This window comes from Papilio machaon, chromosome 7 (assembly GCF_912999745.1).
Source record: "Papilio machaon chromosome 7, ilPapMach1.1, whole genome shotgun sequence".
Taxonomy (NCBI): Eukaryota; Metazoa; Arthropoda; class Insecta; order Lepidoptera; family Papilionidae; genus Papilio; species Papilio machaon.
The window spans coordinates 6,765,283-6,788,324 of NC_059992.1; the positions used below are offsets into that span (position 1 = coordinate 6,765,283).

A 23,042-nucleotide genomic window follows, 5' to 3' on the forward strand; every position below is an offset into this window, starting at 1 on the left:
AGTGTACAAAGGAGATAATGTCACAAAGATAGATCACGTTCGCAACTTCGCTTAATTTTGCTTGTATCCACATATTCTACATAAAAAAATAATAACATTTTAACTGCTAATCGTATGATTTTTAAAATGATTACATGATTTTCAATTTAAAATAAGTTGTGCCACCAATAAAAGATTTCTTCTTCTTCAACTAAATAAAAAAAAATTAACGAAATTTATTTTATTAGCAGAGATTTTTTATGAGCGAGATTATAGACAAATAGATATACCATTTGACTTGAGAAAACTTAAAAGAATGCAAATTAAAATTTCCAATATCCACTTAAATAATAAAACCATTTTTGTTATCATAGTTACACGAAGATAAATTCACTGTCTTATTGTAAGTTTGCGCTGTTTTCAGTGACAGTTACACGTTTGTGCAATTATTTTGGCAATGGAAACCAACTGATAAATACACAAAGAGAACATTTGATTTTTTATACAGATATAACAACGTATGACGTATTCAAACATTAATATTTACCCACCGCTATCAGCTGTTCTAAAGTAATGAATTGCATAAATACTGACTATAATTAATTAGTCATGGTGACAAGAAAAAAAATGTGTTGCTGAGGATTTTGAATAAAATCACTGGATAGAAGTTATTTGAGATATGGATTTAAAAGTTTTTTTTAATGTGGCAAACAAGCATGTGGACACCAGAGTTCGCCGAAATAGCGCAGCGTTGCCCACTAACATCTGCAATTGCAGATGCGTTACCTATCTTTAATCAACAGAGACGGGGACGTACCGAAAGTCTCTTCCTATGCGTCCCCTGCACCGCTAAATCCACTTCCTCTTCTTATCATTTTCTTAAAATAAAAGGGTGAGAAGTGAACGTGGATTAAAATTAGGCCTATATATTTTTAAAATAATATTTTACACCACGTGATTAAGGCAGGACAATTGCTGATTGGAAAATATCCTGCTGTCACTATGCTTACAAGTAAATCTATTATTTTATTTAAGAGGCTTATATGTGTACAAATAAATTGTAAAATGTAAGATTTAAATTATACGTTTTAGTTTGTATGTTTTGTATTGCCAGTCATAAAAATAATACGTAAGTTAAATTAATAATGATTGTCAATGCTCTTAAGATATAAATTATAAGAACCATTATGTCTTCAATGTCTTGTATCGAAATTTGTATTTATTTTGCTTATGTTATTTTGGTAGTAATAAATATAAGCATTATTATAGTCTTGTCTTTTTTACACTGTGGTAATTCCTTGGTAAGTCACTTTGCCCCGACATCCAGAACATATTACAGCACATACCTATTACACGTAGACGATTTTTTACGAGTTAAAAAAAAGAAATAAAACAGCATATGAAACATATTTATCATAACTAGATAAGAAAATTAACATAGATACGTAGATTATCTACTACGTGAGATTTAATTGCGTTTCAATGAATTAATTTATGCTGAAACATTGATACAATTTCTCATTTTATTGAAAAGGATCTTTCAAACACACTTAAAAATCATTCGGAGAAACTTATGGTGTAAACTATATTGTAGGTAACCTAGCAAATTGCTCGTTTCCCTCCTTATAGAAAAGACATGCAATTTATCGGCATCCTTTAAAAGGGAAAACATTCACAACACTATTATAATTAGCATCAGGCGCTGGCACTGACGTAATGCACAGAATCCCATGTTCCTGTCCGCTTACACGGGGTTGTACGTCAATTCACATCTGTTTATGTCTGATCTTTTTAAGATTGAGTTGGTAAGTTTAATCTATATCTATATATATAAAAGAAAGTTGTGTTAGTTACACCATTTATAACTCAAGAACGGCTGAATCGATTTGACTGAAAATTGGTGGGCGGGTAGCTTAGAACCAGGAAAAGGACATAGGATAAGTTTTACCCCGTTTTCAATTTTTTTTTATTCCGCGCGGACGGAGTCGCGGGTAAAAGCTAGTGCTTTATAATTTATAGGAACCTTTATAAGCAAATTCTCTATTAGCATTACCTACCTATTGTAAAGTTGAAATTTCAACTATACTATCTTTTAAATATTGAATTCAGGAAAACCGACTGCCGTATAAAAGGTAAATCAATAGAAAATGGAAATGTAACTAATTACGCAACTCCATAACCTTCATAAAACAATAGATTGGATTCCAATGTTCGGGACTTTCTATTAACGGTATCGTAAACAATGAAAATTGTAGCATTACTACAGTGATGTGGTGATTTATAAATATGTCTATCTAATCTTATATATATAAAAGAAAGTCGTGTTAGTTACACTACTTATAACTGAAGAACGGATGAATCGATTTGACTGAAAATTGGCGGGCAGGTAGCTTAGAACCTGGAAACGGATATAGGATAATTTTTACCCCGTTTTCTATTTTTTATTCCGCGCGGACGGAGTCGCGGGTAAAAGCTAGTATAGTATATTTTTACTTTAAAATCACACACCGATAAGAAAGTAGTCTGTAAAGATACGCATATTTTCATTATTATTATACCTATACCGAATAGGTACCTTTAATAAGGGTAAACAATTTTAGAATACCGCATATGGTCAATAGATAAGGGAGCAGAAATAATGCAGATATATTGGCCTTGAAGATAAAAATAGTATGAGTTGTAACCAATAATTGGATCAGGAGATTACATTTTTATAGATGGCGACAAATGACGATGAGGGAGGGAGATATATTAACCCAACTCTAATTATCATTGCGGTTAGTGTTACCATGTATCAGGAAAAAAACTGTACATCCTTCCAGGCCCAACGTTAGTCTGCCCTTGAATAACATCAACCACTCTAGCTCTGTAGATGTCATGACTAGAGGCAGTTTTCTAGTGTCTGTCTTGCTATAGGTCTTATAAAAATGCGTCATCGCATGCTAAATCTAATAATTCCCTGTAAGTCTCGGAGAGTTCAAAGTGTATTTACCTCTGACGTCAGCATCACGGTTAACGGTCATGAATCTAATTTCCTACACCTTAATGTTAAACGTTTTTAAGTCATATCCTCAACGACCTATCCTCATTGCTGAAATCACAGATCCAATAATAGCTTTTTTAGGTGAACCTAGAAACATGTTTTACTTCCCAATTTGCTTTGCAGAAACGTCTGATCCATTTAAATTTCCCTCTCAAATTTAAGTAATGTTTTAATTTCATTAGATTTTTTCTTTTTACTCGACGTTTTTTATGGTCAACTCGAATAATTTAGAAAACTATACTACCGTTGTTCTATGTAACGTAGAATGAATAAGAATACTATATTAATGGCGAACACAAATGGAAAGGAGACGCCTTAGGTAATTGTATATATTTTAGATTGGCCACACATAAAATATTGTTAAAATAGTCCCAAATAAGTCAAGAATAGGATATTCGAGTAAAAGCTGTGTTTTGAACATTTAAAAAGCAAAATTATTTGTCTAAAGACAAAGATGTATTACTTCCACCAAAAGCTCAATACTGACGTCTAAGTCCAAATTAGTGTTCAGGTTAATTAAGAACACATCAATTTTCATAAATTTTGAATGATTAAACAAAAATGATCAAGATTGTGTACAAAATACTGATCTTTATAAGAATTAAGATAAGTCAGTCCATGACTGCCAATACCGCCCAAATCAAGGAAATGACCCCTAAATAAAGCTCAATTGGTTATTTACATACACAATAATTTATTGTTTTCTTACAATTTAGTGAAGCTAAAATACATCTTGTCTGTTGATTACAATTCAAAAGCTTTAACTTTGCTCTCTCCCAGTGTTAGCCAAGTGAGTGTTTTCTCCTGGCAACTGTAACACACCATGTCCTGCCACTTGTGCCAACATGCTGTCAGTTTGCCATACTGCTAATATTAAAATGGATTAAAAGGATGGTAATGTGGAAAGGAGAATTTGGAGAGGAAATCACAACGCAAGTATCCTTACAACCACAATATATATTAGATAAAATTATAATTATAAAGATCGCCATATTGAAAAAAATGTCTAGATTAAACTTATTATCTTATGAGATACACTGTAATTTATACTGAAATCTCGGCCCTATTGGAGCGTTTTCGTCGATACTCACGATATTGTGGATGAAAGAAAACTGAACACTCAGCCAATGTCAGTCTGTTGTGTAGCGAGCTACATTCACTAACTTAAACGAGATGCTTTACTAGTAAAAAAAATCCACTCACTCAACACCGTCGAGAAGCTCATCGTGTTGTACCATTTACATACATTACCAGAATGTTCTTATCATGAGCTTTGCTTACAATAACATTGACAAAATCTTAAGTGAACCAGATAAGTGACAAGCAAGGAACGCTCCGTATCCTAAACACATGCTATTGTACAGTTTCACAATGCAATTTAGTTCTAATTAAAGTACAAATTCTTTTAGGAATACATAAATTCAAGTTATATAAATTTAACTAATAATCAAAACTTCAACTAAATGAGTGATGATGCTAACAAAACAATTTTTGCCATCATAGAAAATGCCTCTTGTACACAATTTACTTTGATGTGATGAGTTGCACATTAAAATTATTGGAGATGACATCAAACTTTGCAAACTCTACAAATGACCAATAGTGTTTTATACAATTTTAATTAATTTTGGGTTTTTTTTATTGAAATTTTATACTAAGAGGGAGTGGGGAGCGGGAACTTAGAAAGGGGTTAGAGCCCGGGCTGTGGCGATGTGTGTGTATATGGTTTGCAAATGTCACAATTGACTCATCACATGGCATATTTCCTTGTCCACTCACGGGCTAATTCATTGTACTTTTCTCTGTCGGTTTTGTAGATCCTAGCAATTTCCGGCACCAGTGGATCATCAGGGTTTGGATCGCATAACAATGAGCAGATTGAAAGCAACACTGGAAAATAAAATAAGTAATGTGTTATTATAAAATATTTTTAAAAATTACAATAATTTAGAAGGTGAAGTCTGGTACCTTTGGATATGGTAAGTGCAGGTGACCATTGTGCACGTAGAATATCAAGACAGATCGACCCGTTACTATTTATATTGGGATGGTAAATACGCGTTGTGAATGCAACTTTAGGTGGTTTGAACGGGTAGTCTGTAGGGAAATGTATAGTTAGGAAGAAGACACCTCCTTGGTAAGGACTGTCCACCTGGAAAATATAAATTTACATTGAACAAAAATAAAAACAAAACTGTACTTCCTTTACTTTTGTTCTCATAAGAATTAATGGTAATAATTTATTGATTTATAAACAGCATTGTTATGCATTTAATATTTATATATAATAAAAAAAAACTTACTGGACCCATAATTGTGGCTTGCCAATGGAATACTGAAAAAGAAAGACAATAACATTATAAAATATACCTATATACTATAATGCATTCATAACAGTTTATACAAAGTTAATGGTTTTAAATATTGACAAGAAATTACAAGTAAAAAATGTTAAAAGCGAAAAGTTAAAAAAAGAAACGACAATGCACTTCCTTGGGTACAAAAGAAACAGCTGATTGTATTTATTCTTCTACTTTTACCTATTTAGAAAATCAATCTTTTTCCTTAGACAAAGAAGGATATTGATCAAAAGTATTATTTTTGAACGATATTTGTTTTGTTCCTGCTTTATAAATGACTCACAAAGTGGTGTGATAAAATTAAAAATCAGTAGGCACTTACGATCTTCCCCGTGTGGTCCTGCCGAACATTGTGCTGGTGGATCTCTGCCCAGATCTTGTAATTCCTGGAAATAGAAATAACATCTACATACAAAGCAGGAAACACAATACGAGATAAGTCAAACACATCATCACTTGCAAAATCAGTGTTTTAATATATTACAATTTAAAAATAGTGAAATTAAAATTCCGACATTACATTTCCTACATAAGAATTTAGCATTTTATCTTCAATCATTGTAAGTCTCGGAAACATGACATGAAAACCTCAAAATTGGCACATAATTCCGACATTTTATGTTCGCCGTGTGCATAAAATTGTCATCAAAGTTAACCAGCAAAATCATTTTTTCGTATTTAAGATACGAAATCTAAATATGATTACAGTAACACTAGAATTTTTAAAAATCACACACTCAGAATTATCCAGAAGAAATTTCGATACCTAATAGGTATTCACAATGACGAAACATTCACTGCGACTGCGAACTGTGTTAAAATTTTATAGCACTTTATTTTTTAATTAGTATTCTTTCAAATAAAGAGAAAATATAGCTGTACGTACCCTATTAATTCGTTTTAACGCCATTTGATTATAATATGATGGAATAAACTGACTTTCAACCAGACAACGAAACTGTGAGCCAAGGACCTTTGATTAGAGATTGCAAGATGGCTCCCGTCTAAACGCAAAAGTACTTCTTAGTCGTTTTATGTAGTAATATTGAAATAATAACAATTGGAGTAAAACTTTAAATACTTAAATAAAAAATAATAATAACTAATATTAATAAATAATAAGAATTAGGACAGAGCGCAAGTTCCAACAAAATTAACGCACTCGCGGCGAATGGAGAACAGCAAACAGGAAAATCGACCATTTGCAAGGAGCGTTCATTTTATGTAGTATGCATAAAATTTTTAGTATTCAGATTTTTTTTTTATTATATTTTAACGACTTTTGCTGTGTCATGTCCAAATGGGATAAAAAAATAGTTATTATTGTTCAGTAACTTTAAATAGATCATCTTTGTATATTATTTACTTGTTCTTAAAATACAACTGTAATTGATACTATTTACAAGCTTAAAGTAGCAACACTTGGTTTTCGGAAGTGACGACTACTTGAGAATTTTAGGCGCTATTTTTGGATGCAATAGTTGTAGAGTAGAAGCTATTTTCATTCGTCACGTTTCTGCAATTTGAAACTTTCTCAGGTGTATACAGGAATTTACACTGTTTAGAAAAAAAAATTGTTATATAATTTTTTCATATAACGTATAATATTCAAACTTATAAATATTTAAATGCATTAAATACATATCAATATTTAAACAACGATGATGATATAAAACTTAAAGGAGTGCCTGGCCTAACCTTCTAAATGAACATATAAAAAAGGTCCGCATTTTAGTATAAATTTTTTTCAAATATTTTGGCCCTCCCTCCGCATCCCTTTACTATCCGGTAAATCTAAAATTGTGTAATGCGTAGCGACTCGTCCGAAGTTAAGAGCCGCTAAGATATCTGAAAACTATAATACTTGCTTATATCATATAGAAGTTAATTTTATGGTACTTCGAAAAGTTATAAAAGTAGTAATTTTTTTTATACTTTCTAGTAGTTATTTTAGGGTATGAATAGGTAGGTAGTTCGAATATTCCTAATACTAGAGTTATACAGAAAATATATTGTGTGGTAATGGTAAATCGACAGTCAATTCTATTGTAAGTTTTTTAAATTATCATAAATTATAATTGCTAATATTGAAGGGTTATTTAAATAATTTAATGGTTTTGAAAAATAGACTGATGTTTATGAATTTCCAAGAGTCATGCTGAAACTGAATTTTTGCTTCAGATCACGAACCAAACAGCCGTTTTACTCTTTGACACACTTAGCGCTCATCACACGTCATTCGTGTAGTTGACAGTAGACCCAGTAGACCGATGGTTGACAGTATAACTTTTGTCATTTCAGTTTGAGTTTTCGTTGATTACAAAATAGTACCATTACCAACAAAAACTAAACAAAACTTTTTAGTCTTTAAATTAGTTCCAAATGTGTAGGGTGTGTGTGCCGCAGTGTCTTTTTTGTGTTTATTTTACTATTAATTTTTAAATCATAGTGTGCAATCAATTTGGTAGTCATAAAATACAAATAAACGTAGTAGCAATAGTAGGCGAACTGTTTCGAAGTTGGAAATTTACTTGTGAATAAATTATTAGTAATTTTAATATTTCACACAACATTTTATAACACACCATATATTAAATAATACACCATGACTATAACGATGACAAGAAAAGTAAGTGAATGCCAAGCAGAAACTCTCCAGTTTATGCCTATTGAGAAAGTAAGTATTAATTTTTAGCCTAATGCCTATTTTCAAAAGTTTTAGTAATAACTTCTGATTATTTTTTTTTTGTTAAGTACACAAGCTAGAACGTTATAAGATTATGTGAAAAATTTAAAGTTTATCAACTAGTAACCAGTATAAGGTGTCAATCCTAAATTAAAATGTTTTTCATGGGTAAAATGACCTAATTTTTATCAGATATGTCAAGGTTTTTATGAGTTTTAGCAAAAATTTTTAAGTTATGGATTGGTAAAAAATCTAGAATTATGAATGAAAAAAAGAACATGGAAATATGCTATGGTCATGCAAATTGAGAATCCACAACAACCTCCATGATATCTACAGTGCCTTTTTTATATACTACATTAACTTATTTACTTTTTTAAGGTAGAAGAAGAATGTATTATGGAAAAAGACTACTGCAGCAGCACCACACTACTACGTAGAGGGAAAAGACTTGAAGACAATAATAATATAACTAAGGAAGATATTTTATATATAAACTATAGACAGCTCTTAAAATATGAAGAAGCTCCAGCATATTTGCAACACAACCCTTTTATCAGGGATGGATATCGGAAATTACTACCCACTAAATTATGCTGGGAGAGGTAAGTCTTTTATTACTTTCAAAAATAACAATTTTTATGACTTATATTACCATCTTTTAGTTACCAAATATAATTTTAAATGTTAAATATTTCACAATGGTATTTGATACATATAAATGTGCTACAGATTTGGTTTCGGAGAACAATTGACATAATGAAAAGTTTAATAGTTATTTAAAAAAATGTTATATTACAACCCTCTTAGATCAAAATAGTTCTATTAAAAGAGAAATTTAAACATGTTATGTATATATTCATATTGAATTTCAATGTATTGTTCTCTTATAATTCTATGAATAAAAGTACATTAACTAACAAAACTGTTACAGATGAATATAGATTATTGTGTTGTAAGTGATTGTGAACCATTCCAATTGGAGTGTAACATTACTGCAAATAATCAAATTGTGCAATTCTTTGAGTTAATAGTTAGTTATACATTCTACAACTGGAAACATGGTAACATGTGATCAGGTCCTTTTGTCTTTGGATCCAATAGTTAATTTATTTAGTTTTTATATTAAGTAAAAATGTGATAGTCAATTATTAAAATTTACTAATTATGCCAATATGATTAGCTTAGTCAGATCTTTATTGTACATTTTAGTATTGATACTTTTACTTTTAAATGACTGTAATAAAAATAAGCTATTATAACCTAGATATTAATTTAACAGCGTCTGTAATATTACGTATTGTTGCATTTCCGTAAACAACGTAGTTTATTTTAAGGTTAAATCCATTTATTTGTACTTGAATACAGCAAGTTATTTTTGAATACTTTTTGTTTGTGTTAATAAAATGTATATAAATACATTATTTAGGCAAAAATATAATTGAAACACAGTCTAAGTTTTTATAGTTAGGCCTATTATTACCGTACGATCGCAACCGGGATGTTTAGGTTGTAGTAATTCGTTTTTCACGCTAATAGGTTATACATATGTCTGTTCCATTGTGTCTACCTGTAAAGCAGATTGACCTATTTTAAAGATTAAGAATTCGATCCGTATTCTTCTCCCGGATGGTTATAATTGTTAATCGGGTTTATTGTTTTTTTTTATATTTAAGTAATTAACCATTACAAATATGTAAACATGTAAATTTAAGCCAATTCGCAGTTCTGTGAATTGCTGATCGGATCTTGATGTCAGGTCATAAGAAAATATTCCATTTTCAGTATAAATTGTAATATTAATCAGTTTCGCGGACATATAATTAATTCTACATTTACGCTATATTCGATAAACAATACTGTCAGAGTTATGTTAATTTTGTCTTTTGAAGTGTACACAAAAAGTAAGGGAAGATAGACTAAAAAAGAATGGATGTGTACTTATAGGACCTATAAACTATTTAAATAAAACTGAACCGCACTCGAGGCTATCATGGGTGTTGTTTATGTTACAATTTTTTTAACCATCCATTCTTTTACGTGACGAAGTCATTGAATATTCAAATATATTTAACACGTTCAGTGCCATTGACTGGCCGAAATTCACTTACGTACTAAAACGGCGTCGCATGCAGCGTGTTAGAAATCTCGATAATCATCTCAATCAAATAAAGTAATAAAGATATTTGTTTCAGTATATTCTGGTGGACGAATGAAACTATGAACATATGGACACATATATTTGGTTTCTTTCTCCTGCTCTTCCTAACAATCAACGACCTTGTCATCATAAATATTCACGCCACATTAACTGACAAGACAGTTGCAGCGATTTTGTTCTCCTGTTTTTTGGTGAGTATAGAGAATATAAGCATATGCAAGTGACAGACTATCACACACTTGTATGCTTCACTAGTGTGTTTGTTAGGGAGTTGGACAATTTCGATGTCACTATAATTTCCTTATATCTGGCCAGGTTCAACTCGAATAAAAAAATGTACATTATTATTTTCTACGGAAACAAAAAACTTTATAAAATATAACTAATTGTGTCACGTACCAAGGTTACGAATTAAATATTAAAGATGCACATACTGGTTACATAATGATATTAAAATTTATGTTTTGCGGTCATACTGTTTCCGGTTTTATCTTCCGGTTATACCTTCCGGTTGATCAGCTGTTTGCCTTCAAGTCTATTATGTTATCAAATTATGGGATGGCATATGAATTTTCATAACGATAACTAAGTACAGTAATTTATTTTATGTGATATATAATGTATAATACGTAGGTATGTATTTATAACCATTCCTTGGCGTTATTTAGGCTCTAATTACTTAAACTATATACTTATGTAATAAAGCAACTAATGTAAGCTAACATTCCTACATATACGCAATATCTTGGCATGCTAAAGCTATGTACGGTCATGATTTCTCCGTCTCGACTTCATCATGAAGTGTCATTATTTCCTCGAGATGCATTACGAAATGTACGTGCTGCCTCATTGGTGGACCTAACGAAAGTGCCCACTGCGCAGTGGGCAGATGACCGGCCCATTCCACAGATGTTTTAGTGAAAGTTATGCGTTGAAAAAACGACAAAAACTTATTTCCAATCTTTGAAAATGTCAAAACAGTTTTATTTACTTAAGTCTAAAGGTATTTAGGACTTTAAACTTTCATTCTTATAGTTATTAGTACAATAGTTTGACATTAATTTTTGTACCGTTAGCTTAAAAATGGACTCTTTCTTTTCTCATCTAATTGTACTTTATGAGCTTAATAGTTCCATGTACAAGAGGAAATTGCCTACGAGCCATATGTTAGTTTTGACGTTGCTTTTAACACCATAAGTGATTCGAATGTAAATACTCTGGTACTGTGAACATTAATTAAAATTGGATAAAATATAAAATGTCAATTTAATTGTGCAAAAAATAAAATAACGATGACAAATTTTATTGGGTGTCAAGTCATTTTTGTAGATTTTTTACTCAATCTAATATATAAAATTCTCGTGTCACAGTTTTCGTTGCCATACTCCTCCGAAACGCCTTGACCGATTTTGATGAAATTTTTTGTGCTTATCCGGTATCTATGAGAATCGGCCAACATCTATTTTTCATAACCCCCCCCCCATTTTTTAAATGCGCGCGGACGGAGTCGCGGGCGACAGCTAGTATACTATATTATTCTTGAGCGATTCAGATCAACATACTTTGATCTGAAGTGTAGTTTAGACCCTTTGCTTCGACTATTATAATACATATTTATATACTAAATATAAATATGTATTATAATTGTCGAAGCTCTGTATTTATTGTGACTAGATATATATAGTATTTGCGTGTCCGTGATGAGAGAAAGCTATAGATGTGGCGAGCGATGAAAGTAACAACTGCATCCGATGTCAATCTCTAGCTATAAACACTTGTTATAAGTATACAGTCACGAATCTGCAAAAACGAGGCTATTGGAAAGTTATGTGTACGTTTCCATTGTACAACATTGTAAGTGCAATGTTCGACAAGTTGTATGAACAATATAATTACTGAGAATTTTGTCATCATAGCCATTATTACGTGTAGCAAACGTAACACATACGTTGACTTTTAATGGCAATAGAATTAAACTTGTTACCATCACTTCGATGTAAACACTCGTACAGCCGGAAAATATAGGAACGTTAATCTGGTTTTTAATTTTCATATTTATTAATTTAAATTAATGTCAGTAACAAAAACTGAAGGAAACATAATATAACTTACAATTATTTTGTAACCTCGAGTAACAATTAAGTGGTAATTAGAAGTATATTTTTCTATCAGTGAGTTAATTTACGGAAATAACCCGTTTTAGCGTAGTTTTGTTCAATATCTTTTAATTATTCGGTAGTATTTAATTTTTGCTCTCGTACAGTACCAGTTATTAAGTTCGCTGACTTGCAAATTTCGATGACTTTCGGACGACATGCTCCGTGCAACTATTGAAGGCAGATAGCGGTCAAATACAGCACCTTTACCGTTATAACTGCGTTTAGTGTCTGGTAATAACGATGATTAAAAAAACTAAAAATTTAAGTTACCTCAGAATTGAAGACAATATAATCAAGATTAATTGCGTTTTAAGTCAGCGAACTATCAATTTTTGTTTAATAAAAGTTTTTTCATCTTTATAATAACTCTTGTTTTAACTGTTAAATATTATTTATGGTTCTTTTTAACAAATAGCATGTTGTTAGTTCAGTGACGCGAGCAATGTATAATTTAAAGTTGCTCTGATGTGATTGACCTGAAGATTTGTGTAAAAAATTAGCAAGATGATTTTTTACCTGTTTTGTGTTAGTTTAATTTTAATGTTTATAGTCCAACACACTTAGTTTTGAGAAATGAAAAAATACCGTAATTTGTCATTTACTGTGAGCTCAAGGTCTTTGACTTGAAGCTGGCAATGTGTCTTTTAACTTGGACTTAAGTATACTTACTTGATCAATTAATAATACGTTTCACTAAAAAGAATGTGGTTGAGTATTACCTTGTGATCTCCAATATGCATTATAATGCTTAGAGATTGTTAAAGTACAACATAGAAAGGGCCTTTAACATATCTTGTGGGAGTCTGTGAATCAAATCGTACTCGGAACCAGAAAACACCTAGATTAAATTAAATCCCCAACAAATTACTTATATAAAATCCCGAACAATATTTGTAATTTTAGGTTTGCATGGCGCTGTCCGCTCTGTACCACACTTTCTCGTGCCGCTCCGAGTCGGATTACAACACGTTCCTCATGTACGACCTCTTCGGTATAGCGCTCTCCTTGCTCGCTATTTACACATCCGGCGTATACTATGCATTTTGGTGCCACCACGTAAGTATATTTTTCAACGAAATTTACATTTACAAAAAAAAAAAAAAAAAAACTTGAGAGGTGCCAAGGGACACCCGGATGGAACGAAGTTCCTTTCGATTAATTAGTGAAGGAACCAATGTTTATTTTATGAATAAAAAACTTAAGTCTTCACAAGAAGTACATTTTATTTCTATGAATTTTCGTTATATATTGTCACGTCGTTGCCATGGTGAAGTAGCGCTCATTCGTCGTTAACATACTTACTATAGCAAAAAGTGTCGTGACAACTTTTCGTAAGAATTTTTTCCGTCTAGCCCCCTTTCACAACGCGCGATAAGGAACTTCGTTCCAAAAGTAGATAGACCCTTTTTTATGGGTCTTTTGTTTACCGTAAATAATGCTTTAAGTTACAAAAATGTAACCGGCCTTTTATTAAGTAATAATTTAAATTGTTGTTTTCTTTAATAAAATAAAAAGATTGTGAAATAATGAACTTTATCTTACAAAATAATACGAATTAATTTGCCTTTTACTTTATAACTGATTATAATAGCATCCAGTTTATTTCACGGTCGTTGCAAACTTGTCTCAACTGTGTACGGATTACCAATTCGCGTTTAAGAATATTTAAAAAAATATTATACAAGTTTTTGTTGTAGATTTATACATCATAAAGTTTTATGTTATTTGAAACTAAATGTACTAACGCATTGTTTTTAACATTACGACATAAATAGGTAGATGTTACAAATCTGATACGATAAGAAGTTATTTTGTCTGCTGAAATAAGAAGGAATGAATGAAATTTTTATATTCTTGATGGATATCTTACTAATATTATAAATGCGAAAGTTTAGATGGATGGATGCATGGATGTTTTGTTTGTATAGAACATAGTCTGTAAGAACACATAGGCTACTTATTAAGTTTTTTTTTATTCCGCGCGGACGGAGTCGCGTGCGACAGCTAGTTAATAATAAAGGCAATGAATTCAAATGTAAGGTGTGACATTGTATTAAAATTCCAGTTATGTGGCTATCCTTAATTCTTTGAGATTATAGTGTTTAATTGTTTAACATACAACACAAAAATATTCTAATCTATAGATTGAGCGTAGTTGTCCTTTACTGATATTTCCCAAGAAATAATTTTATATTTAAAATGATATCTAATCATGATTATAGCATAAATAATTGTGTTCAAGGTTGTGTTGATAATATTAATTGATGTTTTTTTTGTTATTTTTTGTTTAAAAAAACATAGAACAATACATTTTGTTATGTACGAGTTATGATTGTACTACTCGTAACTAGAACTAGCTTTCTATTTCACCCACAATCTCATTAATAGAGATTGGTCTTCAGAGCTTTGAATTGATTTGTTTTAATTGAAAAATATCAAAAGATTATTTTGTATAGGAGTGAGTGTTAAATTGCAATTCTAATTATTTTTAGCTTGCATGTAGGGTTGCCAGGTCGCCAAACCTACTAGCCGGACAGACCAGCCAGTTTGGCCGGACATTTGGGTAGAAAGGTCGGACACCCTATATTATTTAGGATTTTGTCTCAGTATTAATAGGTACACTCTCGTTTGGAAAATGTAAAAAGCCTACCAAAAGCCAGAAAACCGTTTATTTTAGCCGGACACGCTATCAAAAAGCCAATCTATGTCCGGATTTATCCGAACGCCTGGCAACGCTACTTGCATCTGTAGTATTCATTTTTTAAAGCAAAACTTATTATTGTTTGTGGTGGGTATATTAGTTTTCGTTAGTTGTGACCTTCTAGAGCCTTAATGTAACCATTTGTTAGTGTTCGATCTTTTTATATCGACTTCAAATCAAAGACAATTAGAAATTCTGTGCGATCCTTTAGCAATATAACTGTATGCGTGACATAATGACCTTCTGGAAGCATCCACGGTATTGCCAGCGTATTGATTTGCATTCCGCAGTGTTCCCGCAATGCCACGTGCCTCAACTTGACCTGGTATTAGGGCAAGGTCAATTATAGTACTTCGCAACACATCCTATATAAGTCGGAAAAGTTAAAATGTTACAAGAATATTTTAAAAATTATTTTAAGTGATACCTTGGGTTGATAAGTCTCCTTTAAGAAAACAGTGGGTCTAGCACGAATATTTGTGATTTAGACATAATTGAAGGCGATGTTACTAAGGCGGTTGGCCTTTGTATCGTACGCTGCACAAATTTTGTTGACGACGATACGATCGATTGTCACATATAGTCGCCCAGGCCCACAAGGGCATTACGATTACATATTTCGCAACTGACTGTTACACAAATATATTTTTTAAAGATAGAAATATTGATAAAGTTTTTTCTCTTTAACTTCAATATTCCCTAAGTAAAAGTATGGATACAACTTGACAGTGTGACATGTAAAAATAAAATTGACGTCACCTTTGAGACTTATGTTCTTTCATTTTTTATTGGATTGGTCACGAAGAATCTAAGCTAATGAAACATATTTAAGTTTTTTGTTCAATAATTTATAGTGTAATGACGCACGCATGTTTTAACATGTTACGTTATACTATGTTAACGAAAAAAAAAGTTGATTGACTTATCAACTTTATGTAACTTATTTAAAAAATGCCAAGACATAATCTGAACGCCTAACTTTGATAATTAAGCAAGTGCTTTAGTAGGAGCATTCGAAAACGACGAGCATGCATGTGAAAGAGACAAGAGGTGTGTCAGGACCGCGCTCGAACTCTTGGTTTTGGGCTTGTTGTAATTTTAAAATAAACTCTATTCGTTTTTTATTGTTTTCAGGAGCTAAAAATATTCTACATGCTGACAGTGACTGTGATATTTGGTGTAGCGATGGCGCTGCAAGTGCCGCGCTTCAACGTTCCCTATGCTGTCAAGATGTGCGTCTTCATCGGCTGGGCGGCGTACGGCGTCCTGCCCACTTTACACTGGACCTATGTTATGGGGGGATTCGATAACCCTATGGTTCAGGTTAGCTGGTTTATCGTTAAATACCTGTGTTCCGTAGTTCAAAGATATGGTATTTTCAGCCTTATTTCTTTTCTATTAGAGTTGATTTAAAGTTATTTAGTGTAATGTTAAAATGTTGGCAATAGTGGGTTAAGTTTGGTCAAAGATTAAATATAGCTTAGCACGTTAGTTGTAATATGCTCTTTGAAAATGTTTCAAAGATTATGTAATGGCAATCGACATTTAAAAAAAATAAACAATGGGAATAGCATTTTCGTAAGGTTTTTTTTATCTAGTAAGTATTTTATTGTTTTACTTTCAGATGTTCTTTCCACGAGTGATCGGCATGTATGTTATTAGTGGTACTGCTTTTGCAATATACGCCTTTAAGGTAAGATTGGCAATATTTTTTTTAGCAAATGTAAAAATCAATTGTAATATTGTTTAAGAGAAAATAATTAATATTTCGTGTAACAGATCCCAGAGCGGTGGTTCCCAGGCAAGGTAGACTACATCGGTCACTCACACCAGTGGTGGCATATTTTAGTACTGGGTGCGTTGTACTACTGGCATAACTCAGCCATGATCTACGTCCAGTATAGGATGAACCACGGCTGCGCTAACACCATGCGAATATTCTAACAACTGTCTTATATTTATTAGGAATCAATTTAAGACCAGGTGTCAATGATGGACAATCTGAGTGCCTTAGTCCTTTTGGATTTTTATACCAATAGTGTTCGCTTATAAGGCCTATAATATAGCAAATTAATTTAAACCAATTTTCCACTAGCTCACTGCTATTTCTAAGAGTGATTGTGAACTAGCAACACTTATACAAATTTTAATCTGACTGGAGTCGCACAGTAGTGTTAGTGGAAAACGGGTCTTAAACCCTAAGAAAGCTCGAAATTAATTTTCAAGAACTTATATTATTAATACCAGAGTTCTAGGAAATATTAAAATTTATTTCTGACTTGAATTATTTATTAAACTAATAATAATAATGATCTGCTCAAAATATTATCAATCAATGCAAATAAATTAAGGAAATTATTTTATTAATATAAATTTTATTTTATAAATTTAAAATTGTTAATGTAATTTGTGATACGAAAAAAATGAAATTTGATGTCTAATAAAATGGCGTTATTAATAATAAAATAAAAAGACGAAGTTTCTAGAATCAACCTTGAAAAGGCAGATTTAAGAAACTTTTACAAAAATATTAGCATGTATATGACAACATAATAATTTACATGACAATTTTTTGGAGATCAAGAGATTAAAATATAATATTAGTTATAGAGTGGACATTACGAATAATTTTCAATAAATATCTATATATATAAAAGAAAGTCGTGTTAGTTACACCATTTATAACTCAAGAACGGCTGAATCGATTTGACTGAAAATTGGTGGGCAGGTAGCTTAGAACCAGGAATAGGACATAGGATAATTTTTACCTCGTTTTCTATTTTTTATTCCGCGCAGACGGAGTCGCGGGTAAAAGCTAGTTTTTAATATAATCGGAATTCGGTTGTGAAATACAAACACACAAAAACACTCTACGTGTTTTTGTATGATTTGGTTCGTAATGTCCAGCTTATGTCTGATGTATATATATATATATATATATATATATATATATATATATATATATATATATATATATATATATATTATATCTAAATAAAATTGCTCAATTAAATATTGCGGGTAATCTTAACAGTGTTGATAAAAGATCTGTTAGAAAATGTATGAAAAAGATGTGAACATTTCTACATTATAATTTCCGAAGTAAATAAAATAAATATTAGAAATGTGCTGCATTGTATTAGGTTTTTCATATTGTGTTCAGTTAACATTCCTTTCGTTCCTAACTGTATTTAGTATTTAATTTATGTCTGTGATTTCTTTTTTTTACTTCTTGTATTTTTGTTACTTTTGTATTTTATGTTTATGGGTTATTGTTTGGGTCTAATGTGGAGGTAATAAATATTTTTGATACAATGAAGTGGTTTTATTGACATTTTAGACTTTTTACGGAATACAATTAATTATGAACCAAAATAATTGAAGGCATTAAATTACATTTAGAAATCTGTATAAAACAATAGTAATATATAATTTATAATAATAAATGCGAATGTTTAGGTGAATGGAAGGATGTAAGATATCTCCAAAACAGCTAAACGAATTTTGATGATATTTGGCATAGATGTAGAACATAGTCTGGAAGAACACATAGACTACTAATCGTTTTTTAATTCCGAGTGGACGGAGTCGCGGGCGACAACTAGTTATTTATGAGTCCTTTCTCCTTGGTAATTCATTTTATATGTTCGATCTGAAAATTTTGACATATTACAATAAGTGACATCTATTGATGAAAACCGTCTTCATTAAAATATTTGCTTATGCTATCCGACAATAGATGGCGTGACTAGTTTTAAAATTGTTATTCTTGTTTCGGTTTATTTTTTTCGTTTACAAACTGTGATTTTTAGTTATTGTATAAATTTATAACTGAATTTTCGCGACTATCTTGGTCGACTTATAAAGTTCGTATTGCAATTTTGTCGTACTTAACGAATTTCTGTTTATCTATGCTTCAATTGTTTGAATTAATTATTGTATGTCGAAATTAGGTTACAAATGTAACTTTTTCAAGTCACAATGCTTCTGATGGGCAATGTTGTTGGATTCCATTTTGTTTATTACTTTGATAAAAAAAAATCATTGCTCTCATACCATTTAAAATCTGTTAGTTAGAATTTTCCAAAATATCTAGGTGTTAATAATTAAAAAAAAAAATCGTATTTTCTTTCTTTAGAAATATATTTATCACGAAACTTAATTTTACAGGTAAACAGGCAAAACGGATTAGGACCTACATCCTCTTCCTACTTATCATTAAATATTTTTGGTGTTAAAAGTGAATAATAATAAACACTACGATTACTTTCTCCGTAATACGCGAATACAACATTCGTGACATGAAGCGAGGGAAAAATACATTTATCTACCCACTGTACTGCAAAAACAATAAAATTGGAAAGGATCAACGGGCATCAAAACGAAATAGTGATTTCACATATCAGCGAACTCGATAAATGAATTCCATTGACACAGCACACAGAAAATGCATACAGCAAACGGTGTGCGGGCGCGACAGGCCCGCCGGCGACAGGTCCGGCGGCGACAGGCTCGCCGCGACAGGTCTGCCGGGAAAAGGGAAAGATAAATGGCCAATATTTTCATTGTGCCGATGAATGGAGAGTGTGTTTGCTCACACTGAAAATATGCCTCGATCACTTACCTTTTTGCGCCCCAACTGTTACGAGTAAATGAAAAAAAAATTGTCCAAACATTCTGTTTGCACTTTTAATAGATGAAAAATGTTTGTTTTTGTATACGCATACACTTTTGGTGTGCGCTTTTGTTGGGTCACATAGTTATAGATATAAGTTTTGTATTGTATAGTGTTTATAAGGTTTTTAGAATAAACAAATCTTCTATATTCTTCAATGATTTAGCCATAATTTACAATTTTCATTCCTAAATGAATAACTATTTATCATTCCACTCCTGAATATAAATTAGTTCAAAGTAAAGGCATTTGATGAACCATACTTGAGTTATTTTCAATTATATAGCTGAAAAGATTTACACTATACATTGGTAAGGTCGTCTGACATTTATTTTTATTTTCATAATTCACATAATATGAAGTTTAAGATAACGTTTCCACTATATGTCAGGAATCACATCAGTGTCATCGGCCAGTCAACATCAAAGCGTCAAGCGTCTGCTGACGATTGGGGGAATATCGGGCCGTCAGCGTCAGTTGCAATCGGCCCGCAATCCGTCAGCGGTCCCGCGAGACCGCGGCACGCGCCTGGCCCCTCGTCTCTGCCCCCTGACCAGCCTAATTTGTCACTCCACGGAATTCACTTAATTTTTCACATGGCAACACGCTATTTCTGATTGACGCCGATGGGCAATCAGTAGGAAACATATGCTGCTAAACAACAACTAGATAAAAAAGGTTTTATATACATTACTTACTTGGTTGATGTTTGGTTTTCATCATTTTGTGGCTCTTCAAGCCAATATTTACCTTTTTAATTGGGACTTACACTTCTGTCGTAATCAATATGTTTGAGAAACCTGTTTATAAACATCACTTCACACTCCATTACATTTTTATTTGAAACAAAACGTTATTAGTTTACTCATTGCTATGTATTAAAGGGTGTAATCACATTAACCAAATTGCAATATCACTGCTAATAGTCGCTAAAGCGCGTGGAAAATTAGCATAAAAGTCGAATGCATCTCGCGTTTCATCCGCCCACTGACAGATGTAGGCTTACAAGAAAGGTACGACTTCAATATGGATTCCGTATGCTAATATTTTTTTATATTCTATGGACGGATTTAGACATGACATTGTAAACTACTTTTTATGAAAGGAATGTAAAAAATTGTGGGCACGCGCGGCGTATGCTTTGCGTTAATAAAATAAATTAATAAAGATTAATAAATCACATTGATATTTGTGCTGTGTAAAGTAGTTTTTTTTTTGGTTTGTGAATTTGTGAATGAACATTTTAATTTGATTTATTTTTAATCCATACGTGCCCTGTAAAAAAACAATTTAATAAACCGCAAAAATAATTAATTTCTGTTTACTAATTTATCTAACGCATGTTTCGTTTTCTACAAAATCTCTTTATGGGGATTATCATAAAAGAGCAAATTTATAACATTATTAAGATCATCATCATCATCATCATCATCAGCTTACTATACGTCCCCACCGAAGGGCCTACCCTAAGTTAGGGGTAACTAGGCCATAGTCAACCACGCTGGCCAAGTGCGGGTTGGTTAACTTCACACATATCATTGAATTTCTTCTCAGATATGTGCAGGTTGCTTGATTAGTGTAGGTATATATGAAAATCGAAAATCGAAAAACACACTGGTACCTGGCGAGATTCGAACCCAGGACTTGCAGATTGCAAGTCAAGTTCTTAATCTCTGAACCACCGACGCTCTATAGCTCTATATATTAAGATATTTAAGATTTAATTTTATGCACAAGTTAATCACGAGAAATTGGGCATGGTATAACTAATTACCCCCATTTAAACTGACATATTTTATAACGTAAGGCGCGAATTTCTTTTGTTTATAGTGTTGCCACACTGTAGACTTTTGACTTTTAAAATTAAAACTTGTAATTTGTTATTAAAAAAAATAATGTTTATCTACTCCCGTATTTTAAGATTTATGCATGTAAGTAAATTTATTAAAAAACTTATCCAAATAAATATATTTCTACTTCATATATGTTTAAAGACAGTTTTCTCATATTATGCAACAGTGTAAAATGAAAAAGTCAGAATTGAGACGTAAGAGATTAGTCATGATGATTATCTTTCAACTCAGTTTTAAAATAAAAAAATGAATAATAATATATGTATGTATAATTATTATTAAAACCAAACTAACGTCACATAACCTTTTTTTTGTCAAACAAACCCTCTGGAGTTAAGTTACTATATAATTCTATATCGTTAATACAAAAAAAAAAAACAAAGGAAAATTAAAAATAATATCAGTTCATGGCAACATCGTTATCAAAGGGAGACTGTTTGTAGGTGTGAGTATCTTGTAGGTATCGAGGCAGGGGTACGCTGGAGCGTGATTAATCACACAATATGAATATGCATGAGCGCTGTCAGGTGCCTCGGGCAGGCAAGCACCTTTAAATATCGAATTAAACATGTAGGCGGCCCCTTTGTTTCGTGTTTACTACGCCTTAACAGGCAGTCCGTATGTACTTTGATTTATTCTTTAAGTAAATAAAACAAAGTAGGCCCTTATTTAATGCTAATAAATAAGCATAGAAAATAATGCGGAAGTTATGTACTGTAGCTGGCTAATGTTAAATTTGTATTTTATGAAGTAGTTGTAAATTAGCTGTCGCCCGCGATTTCGTCTGCGCGGAATTAAAAAAATACTTAATTAATTGCTTATGTGTTCTTCTAGAATATGTTCTACATTTGTGCCAAATTTTATCCAGATCCGTTGAGGCGTTCTTGAGACACCTTTAAATAAACATTAGCATTTATAATATTAGTTAGATTAGGTTTATGTTTTTGGGTGATTTTGACGGATAAGATCCAACTATGACATAAATACGCATACAAATCGTTTATTCCGTGGTATATTATAAAAACCGGAATTTAAAGAATTAATTAATTAAAATGACATCTTTACATTCTATAGGATATCAAAATTACAAAAGCGTGTAATATTCCCTAAATTCACAATAGAGGACCGCAATCCGAATAAACAGTGAAATTACAACAAACGGTCGTTATTATTACTGCGGGGGCATTACCATCTAAATCGCATCGCGTGAACATTTACGGTGTCTAGGTATTTGCGCACTATTGTTAGTGGCGTTGTGTATAAAATAAACATTTGTTATTGCGGAAGGGACGCACAATATCGGGCTCCGCGCGGCGGGCGCATTAACATTAGAATGGAGCGAACTGATCTATGGCCCACCAGCATTACTCTAGATAGCTAGCTAGCACGTTTGCAACGATGCACTAGTTTTTGATATATTAATAT

General features: G+C 31.9%; 2 protein-coding genes across 2 annotated transcripts; one reads left to right on the top strand and one right to left on the bottom strand.

Annotated features, from left to right (window-relative positions):
* Positions 1–3,779: 3,779 nt before the first annotated feature.
* LOC106719418 (ubiquitin-conjugating enzyme E2-17 kDa) lies at positions 3,780–6,527 on the bottom strand. Its single transcript, XM_014513755.2, has 5 exons — positions 6,269–6,527; positions 5,705–5,768; positions 5,326–5,357; positions 4,991–5,174; positions 3,780–4,912 (listed from the first exon to the last, which is right to left on the bottom strand). The coding sequence occupies exons 1-5, from the start codon at positions 6,290–6,292 to the stop codon at positions 4,773–4,775; spliced, it is 444 nt and encodes a 147-aa protein (XP_014369241.1). The 5' UTR covers positions 6,293–6,527; the 3' UTR covers positions 3,780–4,772.
* A 1,451-nt stretch (positions 6,528–7,978) lies between these two features.
* On the top strand, positions 7,979–17,343 carry LOC106719407 (progestin and adipoQ receptor family member 3). Its single transcript, XM_045678637.1, has 7 exons — positions 7,979–8,059; positions 8,450–8,673; positions 10,264–10,420; positions 13,292–13,444; positions 16,224–16,412; positions 16,714–16,782; positions 16,869–17,343. The coding sequence occupies exons 1-7, from the start codon at positions 7,988–7,990 to the stop codon at positions 17,031–17,033; spliced, it is 1,029 nt and encodes a 342-aa protein (XP_045534593.1). The 5' UTR covers positions 7,979–7,987; the 3' UTR covers positions 17,034–17,343.
* The last annotated feature ends 5,699 nt before the right edge of the window (positions 17,344–23,042 follow it).

What these genes read in the sequence shown, in the direction of transcription:
- LOC106719407 (XM_045678637.1), top strand. Translation starts at nt 7,988, where the DNA reads ATGACTATAACGATGACAAGAAAAGTAAGTGAATGCCAAGCAGAAACT. An exon ending in ACTAAATTATGCTGGGAGAG is followed by an intron (nt 8,674 to 10,263) that starts GTAAGTCTTTTA and finishes TATTTGTTTCAG; the next exon opens with TATATTCTGGTGGACGAATG. An exon ending in TTTTGTTCTCCTGTTTTTTG is followed by an intron (nt 10,421 to 13,291) that starts GTGAGTATAGAG and finishes TTGTAATTTTAG; the next exon opens with GTTTGCATGGCGCTGTCCGC.
- LOC106719418 (XM_014513755.2), bottom strand. Translation starts at nt 6,292, where the DNA reads ATGGCGTTAAAACGAATTAATAGG. An exon ending in AGGACCACACGGGGAAGATC is followed by an intron (nt 5,358 to 5,704) that starts GTAAGTGCCTAC and finishes TTTCTTTTTCAG; the next exon opens with TATTCCATTGGCAAGCCACA. An exon ending in AAGCCACAATTATGGGTCCA is followed by an intron (nt 5,175 to 5,325) that starts GTAAGTTTTTTT and finishes TATATTTTCCAG; the next exon opens with GTGGACAGTCCTTACCAAGG.